Source organism: Trametes versicolor (genome assembly GCF_000271585.1).
Source record: "Trametes versicolor FP-101664 SS1 unplaced genomic scaffold TRAVEscaffold_4, whole genome shotgun sequence".
NCBI classification, from domain to species: domain Eukaryota; kingdom Fungi; phylum Basidiomycota; class Agaricomycetes; order Polyporales; family Polyporaceae; genus Trametes; species Trametes versicolor.
The window spans coordinates 3334323-3343743 of NW_007360324.1; the positions used below are offsets into that span (position 1 = coordinate 3334323).

Sequence of the window (9421 nt, forward strand, 5' to 3'; positions counted from 1 at the left end):
GGCAACGAGCACACGAACTCTTAACGGATAACGGATCCCGGGGACATCTCACAAACAGATTGGCTACTGGCGCGATCGGATTGGATAGGTACGTCAGCAAGGATACAGTCGTGTGGAAACGGAATGCTGACCGTGCAGTAGCGTTGACCAAGCGATCCGAAACACGGAGAAGAGGCTCAGGGCGGACGAGCTGACACGGTGTAGGTATCCCAGTTAGTCGTAGATATCATGTAACAGTCGGTGCCAAATAGGAACCACCCGTCTCGCAGACGACCGGCGAAATGCACGGACGGATATCGCCTTGCCCTGATGCCGAGACGGCAGGCGCAGAGAGGGACCAATGCGACGTCTCTACATTGACGCTCGCGAAACAGCACACGTGTGCAGTTTCGCGCACGACTGGTGTACTGAGTCGGCGAAACCGCACACGTGTGCAGTTTCGCGCACGACTGGTGTACTGAGTCGGCGAAACCGCACACGTGTGCAGTTTCGCGCATGATTGGCGTACGACGGCTGCGAAACTGCACACATGTGCCGTTTCGCTGGTACCTGAAGGGTCGCGCCTCCCCCCGAAGCAGCACACGAGTGCAGTTTCGCAGGCGTATCGAGGGCGAGTCGGGGGGAGACAGGACATATCCTCGGCATTCACGCTACCACGATGTTCGCGAAACGTCGTATGGGCGCTGTTTAGAACAGACTATTGAACGGAATACCAAGTACAATGTAGAGAAGAAGAGACTAATGTAATTGTTGAGACAGCCGACGCGAGTGTGCACGAGGAAGCGAGAGAGGGACAATGCAGTCGATATGTTCCACATCATCCGAGCGATGTGTCAGTAAAACAACGTTGTAAACATCTGTGTCCAAGATAAAATACCGTCGAGCGGAAGAGATGTGCGCACCGGTACTCGAATGGGCAGCGGGAAGAGGGAGAACAGCCAAGGCGTCTCGAACAGGAAACATGTGCACACGGTAGCGGGCACATGGCACAGGCGCCCGAATCTCAGCCAGCGCATCCGCTCATCATCTGCCTTCTCACACGTCGCATTCTCAGGTCTATTTCCTCTCATCCTTTGTTCTGAGGCCTTCCCACAATCTGACGATCTTGACGCTTCTGTTCCCACTGCGCAGAACGCGAGCGCATGTCTGAGAACACCCAACAACCGGCAGCCGCTCCATCTCAGCAGCGACAACGTCCCCAGGCACGCCCGGTACGGCCAAAGCGCAACGTCAGTACCATGCATAATTCCCAACTCGACAACGTACTCACCTTGCGCAGGTCGATAACAACGCGGATAAGGACACAATGAGCCCGACGGATGGTAAAGGTATCGCGTCAATCGGACCGAATAACGGCTGAATGATCCCCACAGCAGCTCCTCAACCGGGGCAAGAAGACTCCGAACGTGCGGACAGATCGAACCGGCAAGAAGGAGACTCAACTGGTGGCGCACCGGCGGGCCAGGACAACGGCGCAGGAACTGCGAGCATCACGGACCAGCGCGCAAAGGCCCCGCGCCAGGTGCGTTATCTTCTCCTCTCATGCGCACCCCGCGCCGGTGTTCATTGATGTTCGCGATCGCTGACATTCTGTCCAGCAAGCGATTGGAAGGGGGGCAAAGGCCTCTGCGATGAGGGCAACCGCGCCCTCGACGGCCGGTCCCAAGGCAGGCGCGTCAAAGGCAGGCGCGTCAAAGGCAGCCGCGCGAATGACAGCCGTCAGCGACCCCCCCGCCGATGTCATCCTTTCGCGTGACGAGGTCCTTTCCAGTGGCGAGGACGGATCGGGCGAGGACGAGGACGAGGACGAGGAAGAGGACGAGGACGAGGTCGACGAGCCGAAGAAGTCCGCGAAGGCGAAGGGGAAACGCAAAGCGGCTGCACCGCGCAAGACTCCTACTGATGGCGCGGCACCCAAGGTGAGCACTAGCGCTGCTCGCGGGTGAAGAGCCACACACTAACTGCAACCATTTGTAGAAGAAACGCGCGTCTCGCAAGAAGGCGGCCGACGGAGAGGAAGCGAAGCCCGCGGTTTCTCGACCTATCAAGCCCGGCGACACGAAGGTCACCTTGAAGGCCACCGAGTCTGGCGAGGCGGAGAGAGCGAAGCTGAACGAGCTGTGCGCGAAGGAGGCCCGAGAGGCCTTCCTCGGGTATGCCTACGGTTCTCTGGACTCCCGCCAGGCGTTCAAGCTCAGCTTTGGCGAAACGAACAAGCGCGACATCGACGGGTCGAAGCTGAAGATCCTCAAGAAGTCGTTCGTCGAACACGGCATCTCGCCGTGGAAGGGGCCCATCCCCGTCCTGGTCAATCTTGATTGGATCAACCTCAACACGCTCACCAAGGAGGTCATCAACAGCAGCGACGGTCCCGTCGTCCAATGGACCGACAAGGTCAACGACCTATGGGTCACCTTCCTCGGCGGGCAACATCGCCAACGAGCGCTGCAGGATCGTGAGATCGCGCTGAAGCACGACGCGTACGCCATGAACGACAAGATCGAGAAGTTGTTCAAGGCGAAGCGCAACGAAGCGGACAAAGAGGCGGCCATGGCGTACCTGACAAACCTCCGGACGAATATTCTGGCTCTCCAGGACGACCCGCTCAGATGGGTGTTCGAGTTTTACGACCTCGGTACGTGTCTTCTGAGTGCCCCCATTGCGTTGTCCTAATATGTGTTTTTACAGCGAAGCTCGAGAACAACCAGCGCGTCCGTGTCTACCTCTCCGCCAACGAGAGCATGAAGTCGTACCCGTCGACGGCGGAGGAGACCATGCAGAGGCACCACTTCCACATCTGCCAGGCCCTGCGCGTGTACGAGCAGGGAAGCCACACGCCCATGGCGATCGGCAGCACCCAGTACAAGAACGACGTCCTAACACCGATCCTGGGCGACAACGCGGTCAAGCGCGGCGACGTGAAGCTCTACGCCGAGCCGTACACGTTCAACTTTCTCTCCAACATCCTGCGTATGAGCTATGTCTGCGACGGCAAGACCGTCAAGTTCCTGACGCTCCGCGAACGGCTCACCCTGTCGCAGGTGAGGCAGACGTCCAGCATTACCACGGTGCGGATGCACAACACCGTCGGAGCAGTAAGTCCTCTGATAAGTCGTGGCGCGCGCGCAAAGTACTCACCGCACGTTCAGATGTGGGCTGGCGTGTTTGCACACCTGGTCGACCAGATGTACTTCGTGTCTCTGAGCGGCGCTTGGCCCCTCCTCGAAGGCAAGGGTTCGACGTACTCAAAGGACGAGCCCCACGGCAGAGAGTTCCTCGTCGTGCAGGCGTACTGTAGAAGCATACGCAAGCCGGAGAGCATGCCCCCCGCGAAGATCGAGGAGGCTAAGAACTTGTTTGGCAAGATCGAGACTGCGTTCTTGAAGAACTCCGTCTCTGAGGAGCGCGAGATCTGGCACCCGACGTTGATGAAGCGCATCGACGACTTGTACGTCAAACACGTCCGTCCCGTGAAGGATTTCTTTGGATGTCGCGGTTCGGACGAGTGGGTCGACGCGATGGCAACGTACTGGGAGGAGATGACCAAGGTGTGCAGGCGGTGGTGGAAGGAGGACCCACACATCCCGCCCAAGGACACTACCCGCCAGGCCCAGCAGTATGCGCTCGGAAGACTCCAGTGGATCGAATTCCGCCGCGAGTTCAAAGAATGCATGGACCTCCCCTGGCCCACGATATCGATGCTCGAGGACATGTACAACGTCCTCTACGGAGTGTCGTTGGCAATCCAATGGGTAAGCACTCGATTTCTTCTTCGTCCGGCCGCAGACGCCCGCGACTCCCGCGAAACACCACATGTGTGCAGTTTCGCGCGCGATAACGCCCGCGACTCCCGCGAAACACCACACGTGTGGTGTTTCGGAGCCCATATGTACGCCAGTCGTGCGCGAAACAGCACATGTGTGCTGTTTCGCTAACGGAGAACCACAGGCTGGTGTGTATCTTCTCATCTAACATGATTCTATTCTTTCCAGCTCAGCAGACAGCTCGACCCCATGGTCGACAGGGGTATCCAATGCGGTACATGTACCGGGTTCGTCGACATCTGGGACCACACCTCGCACATGCGCGAGTACGTGACCGATTCCGAGATGATCAGGAACACTTCTGGCCTTCCTACATCGGTACATATTCTACATTTCGCTCATGTCGCTCTACTGACGTATGGTTTCCTAGTTGTGGCTGTGGATATTTGACCATATCCCCCAGCTGACTGTCGCCGACACTGAACTCAAGGAGGTTGTCACCGTCGAGGAAACTCGGTTCTATAACCTGTCCCTCAACTCCATGAACAACGCGTACCAGACGGCCCAGGAAGGCGGACAGAAATGGGAACGCTTCCTGAGTCCTTGGGCCGCTGTGTTGGGCGAGGGAGGGTGGCTGCAGGAGCACAAGGACGAGATCTCTGCCGTGGTCGCCATCTTGACTGCGCATACTCCCCGCGTGGACAGGGTGGAGACCTTGGTGGGCAGTCGTGCGGTCCGCATCCCCCGGGTGGTCACTGCCCCGCTCAGTCGTGCCGCACTGGACAGGCACGAGTGCATGTACTTCCTCACCGTCAACGTTCTGGAATGGCGAGCCCTGGACCTGCGGAACCGCGAGAAGAACCTGCAAGGTCTTGCGTTCCACATCTTCATCGCTCACAAGTTGTACGAGAAGACTATGAAGCACATGCTCGCCACCGACGTCGGCCAGTCACTTCGCGAGAAGTTCATGACGTTCCTAGACATGCATTGGAATCGGTCCGCGCAGCCACCGTCCAAGGTCGACGCGCCCGTCACGGAGCCGGCCGCCGCTGGTCCTTCAGATGTCGGCGTCGTGCCTGAAAAGGCTCCCCCACTTCCGTTGATTTCGTCAGCTCCCCGTCGTCGTTGGGACCAGGTTATCATCGACCGTCTGTTGGACAACGGCCCTCGTGCTGTGAGGACCGCGGCAGAGAGGCTTGCGCTGCGGGAGCTCGTCGCTCGGCGTAATCGCTGGGAGCAGTACACCGCCAGCCTCCGGACGATCATCAATACTGTCGTCAAGTCTCCCCTCGCGCACTACTTGCCTACGCAAAAGGACACCGTCGAGGGCGGTGTGGGTGAAGTCCTCGAGGAACTCGCCACTGTAAGGACATTTTCTGTTCCATCACATGCCCTGCCCGGACTGACTGTTCGTTTACAGAAACTCATCCACAACGCGAACCGTGCGGAGTTCCGTCGGGTTCACCCGACCGGGCCATATGTGCAGCCGAAGAAGACGCTGAAACTCATCTCGTATCCCGCCATTCCCTCCACCCATGACGTTCACTTCCATGCATCCTTGCGCGAGTTCCGCGAGCACGATATCGACGCCTACGAGGAGTTCATCGTCCAGCGCGAACTCCTCCACGCCTCACTCAAGAAGCTCCATGAGGACGACCCCACGCAGCCGTTGCCGGACATTCAGGACCTACTCCCACAAGATATCGCGCTCGCACCTCCGGAGCTGATCAACCCTCCCAAGGCTGAACCCGATGGAGACGTCTCAATGGACGAGGTTGATCCCGACAGTGCTTTCGACAACTTCCTCGACGACGACTTCGTCGGCAAGCTCACCTCCGGGCATGAGGCTGCGGGAGACGACATGGACATGGACGACTCCGAGTACGAGGACACCGACAAGAATGCGTCCGTGGACCCCGCTGCGCGTCCCCGCACCCGCTTGCAAGAGCAGCAGCAGCAGCAGGAGGAGGTCGAGAACAGCAGCGACATGGAGGTCGAGCCCCACGAGCACATCCCGCCCCCGCCCAACAACGATGGTGCGCCCCCGCCTAACGAGGACACTCCGCCCGAACCGCAGGACGATGTGCCCCCGCCCAACCAGGACGATGTGCCCCCGCCCAACCAGGACGATGTGCCCCCGCCCAACCAGGACGATGCGCCCCCGCCCAACCAGGACGATGCGCCCCCGCCTAACGAGGACACCCCGCCCGAGCCACAGGACGATGCGCCGCCCCTGCCCGACCAGGACGCCCCGCCGGAGGCCCAGAACGACCCGCCGCCCGAGGCCAGCGCAGACGGCGAGCGCGAACCGGGCGGCGACGAATCCAACCCGGTGCCGGAACATTTGCGAGACATCCACTCTGCACTGGCCCCCAATTATCCCGATGAACCCATCCCGCGTACAACGCTGGTTCGCCTCACCGCCGCCGCCGCCGAATTTCAACTGTCCGACATGCCCAAACTCGACGACATTGATGTAGAGCATCTCCCCAAGCGTTACATCGAAGACTTGTGGGAGTCCCTCGACGAGGCCGACGACATCGACCTGATTTACAACATCTCGGACCCGGTCGTCGAGAGTTTGCTTCCGAAGGCGTGGGCTCTCGCCTTGATGACTTACCGCTGCCAGAACGAAGACGAGTCGCTCGTTGTCAAGACCCTGCCCCCCATCGGTCTTCCCTCTGACTTCCATGACATGTACTACGACAGGCTAGAGCAGGCGTTTGAACGGATGGCACCCTCCAACACTGCACATGAGCTCAGAATCGCCGCGACTATCTTGTACACGATATTCGTTAGGGAGGTCCCTTCGTCGCGCTCTGCTGGCCCCTCGCAGGATTCCTTCTTCTCCTCAAACAGCCCCATCGACTCCGCGATGGACACGGACAGCTCGGATGACTCCGGCATGGACTCCGACAGCCCAGCGCCGAAGCGCAACAAACGCAACAAGGGGGGCGACGAGGGGGGCGACGAGGGGGGCGACGAGGGGGGCGACGAGGGGGGCGACGAGGGGGGCGACGAGGAGGGCGACGAGGGGGGTGACGAGGGGGGCGACGAGGAGGGCGACGAGGGGGGTGACGAGTCGAACGACCCCGCCCCGGAGCGCGACGTCCGCGGGAAGCGGCCCGCTAACCTGAGGTCCTATGGCAAGTCGACCGCCTCGTCAGCGCGGGGCGATGGGCGTTCCCACACCGCCTATCTCACGTCGGGCGCGGTCGGCTTCCTGGAGAAGTTCCCCAACATCGACGACGACACTCCCCTCATCGACCACGGTCTCGACGTCTCGATCGCCTGGAAAGCGGCCGACGTTCAAGGTGACGAGCTCTTGGACAGGCTCAGCGAGACGTCCACGGCTCCCCTCAAGGCCGTCCACTACGCGCTCGCGCTGGCCTCCTACCCAGCGGTCGGCAATATGCGCACGCAAGTCGTCGAACTCCCACCTGTTGGATTGCGCCCCTCCCTCCATGACTCGTACAGGGCTGAGCTTGTGCGTCGCATGGATGCCGCGAAGATTGGTGAGGCCCCGTACTCGGACGACGAACGGGGACCGCAGGTCATCGCGGCGGAGCTTCTACGGGCAGCGATCCAGGACCCGCTCACTTTGACGAAGTACTTCGTCGAAGCCACGCAGGATGACGCTGGCGCTGAGGAGCAACATGGGACGGCCCCCCCTCAGGGAACGCAAGTCGGCGCCTCGGAGGTGCCTTCCTCCTCGATGCAGGAGCCGCCGTCTACGCCGACGCCCGCTCCCCGTGAGTTCTGTCATATAGCGGTTGTAGCACGTGTACTAACACCATTGTGCCATCTTCTAGGCACCTCGAAACGCCTCCAGGCTGGCGCGGCCAAGCGCACCATGGTCGAGTCACCGGAGGATTCGCCGGTCAACAAGAAACCTCGCAAGTTCACGGCGACCAACGCGGCGAGCACCAGCGCGCGGCGTGGTAGGGCTGCTTCGGATGCGACCAGCTCGCGCCCGCCGCCCTCGCGCTCGAGGGCAAAGGGGAACAAGGCAACGCGAGCGGCGCCGCTCGAGCGCGTCTCCGAACCCGCTGCGGAGGAGGACGAGGATCCAGAGATCATGCGCGAGTTTGCGTCCTGAACGTTGTTTGACCGCACCTACTACCATATCTACCAGCTACGTCGGCCGTCGCGTGAGCCCCTCGCCCAAATCGCCCCAGTCATCATGTACCTCGCATCTACTTAGTCCGCATCTAATACATATCGCCCGTCGTTTCTTGTCATTGGACAACGTAGTGTCGTCCCGATCTACCGAGTGCCTCAAGTCTCTTCCGCCCCGCCGGCTATCTTGTGCACCGCTCCCTATATAGAATATAGTTTCCATGGGTGCGGCGGAGGTGGGTCCTCCATGGCCAGTTCCACCCTCCGCTCCGTCCAATTTGATGGGTAAGATTTCCGTTCAGGGTATGTATATTTCCAAGGCGATCTGTATCGGTCATCGCTCCAGAGCCCGCGCGCCGCACAGGGGGTTTGTTTCAGCTGGATGTCAGCCGAACCCTGTGTCGATTATACGAGGCCACAGAGCTGTCCGCGCCCGTAACACCATCCCCCATCCTGTCCTCTTCGTAGAACAATTCCCCTACTCCCTCGCCGACCATGCCGCCCCTACCCCGAGCGAATAATGAGCTAGAATCGTAAGCCGCACCCCCTACATCTGCGGTGTCTGTTTCGACAACCTGACCTGGTTCAGGGATCTCGAGGAGGAGGACGCGGAGGTGCTGGAGGGCCAACTGGAAGACACTATACTGGGCGCGTCTGCCTTTAATGTAGGTCACCATGCAGAAGGCCCCGCTGGAATGGTCGTCGAGGATTGGGTCCCTATCACAATGGTCGCAGACGACGGCGTAGACCAAGACACCATCACGCACAGCATCCCTCCGGAGGATATCGACACGACGGAGATGGCGCTGCTGTACGACCGACTACCAACGTCCACGCTGAAGATGTCGACCCTGGAGCGTATGCACAAGGATGGAGACCAAGGTCGCGCCCTCGCCCTGCTCAGCAAAAAGAACCGACTTCACATCGACTCCAAGTACATGTTCGACGTCATGGATCCGAATCTGTTCTTCAAGATGAGCCAGGTGAGCGGTGCCCTTGTTATTATTGTTTGTTATCCGACAACCGCTGCAACTGGGGACAGGTATACATGGATCATCGCTTGCTCATTGGCCGTGAACTGGGCTTCGATCTCATCCTACCCAACATGAACGTCCATAAACAGGCGCAAAAAAAGTCTCCGCTAGGGTTAGCCCTAGCCATTAGACGCCATGGCTAGGCAAGCGCCCGCGCGTGCAAGCCCAAGCGCCCGCTGGCACAGCTTTTGCCATCCCTCTCGCGCGCAGGGTTGTGCGCACCGTGTCTGGCACGCGGGTCTATACCCCATGTTTTGGCCATGTAATAAAGTAGTATACCCCTAATAGCGACCTCGCGCCTCGGTACTTGTCCCTCAACCCCAATTTACAACCTCATCATCTCCTATTACCAATATATTTGTATATAGCACCATCCCGTGATGCATGTATCGCTCTATAAACACGATGCCATAACAGTTGTATACCATTTTGTGCATGTTCCGTCATTAGACACCCCCAAAAAAAGCGAAACTGCACATGTGTGCAGTTTCGCACCTCACGAGG

The 9421-nt window shown here is 59.6% G+C and overlaps 2 protein-coding genes across 2 annotated transcripts; both read left to right on the forward strand.

Moving 5' to 3' along the window:
• Nucleotides 1-912: 912 nt before the first annotated feature.
• Nucleotides 913-7863, forward strand: TRAVEDRAFT_19587 (uncharacterized protein; the record flags this gene model as incomplete). Its single annotated transcript, XM_008037857.1, has 12 exons — nucleotides 913-1054; nucleotides 1132-1229; nucleotides 1280-1322; nucleotides 1377-1522; nucleotides 1599-1919; nucleotides 1978-2635; nucleotides 2689-3095; nucleotides 3150-3752; nucleotides 3993-4142; nucleotides 4195-5127; nucleotides 5185-7516; nucleotides 7577-7863. The coding sequence occupies 12 exons, from the start codon at nucleotides 913-915 to the stop codon at nucleotides 7861-7863; spliced, it is 6120 nt and encodes a 2039-aa protein (XP_008036048.1).
• Nucleotides 7864-8378: 515 nt separating this feature from the next.
• On the forward strand, nucleotides 8379-9060 carry TRAVEDRAFT_46355 (uncharacterized protein; the record flags this gene model as incomplete). The annotated part of the gene is made up of 3 exons (XM_008038240.1): nucleotides 8379-8416; nucleotides 8473-8866; nucleotides 8926-9060. 3 exons carry the CDS (start codon nucleotides 8379-8381, stop codon nucleotides 9058-9060), a joined length of 567 nt encoding a protein of 188 aa, XP_008036431.1.
• Nucleotides 9061-9421: the final 361 nt, after the last annotated feature.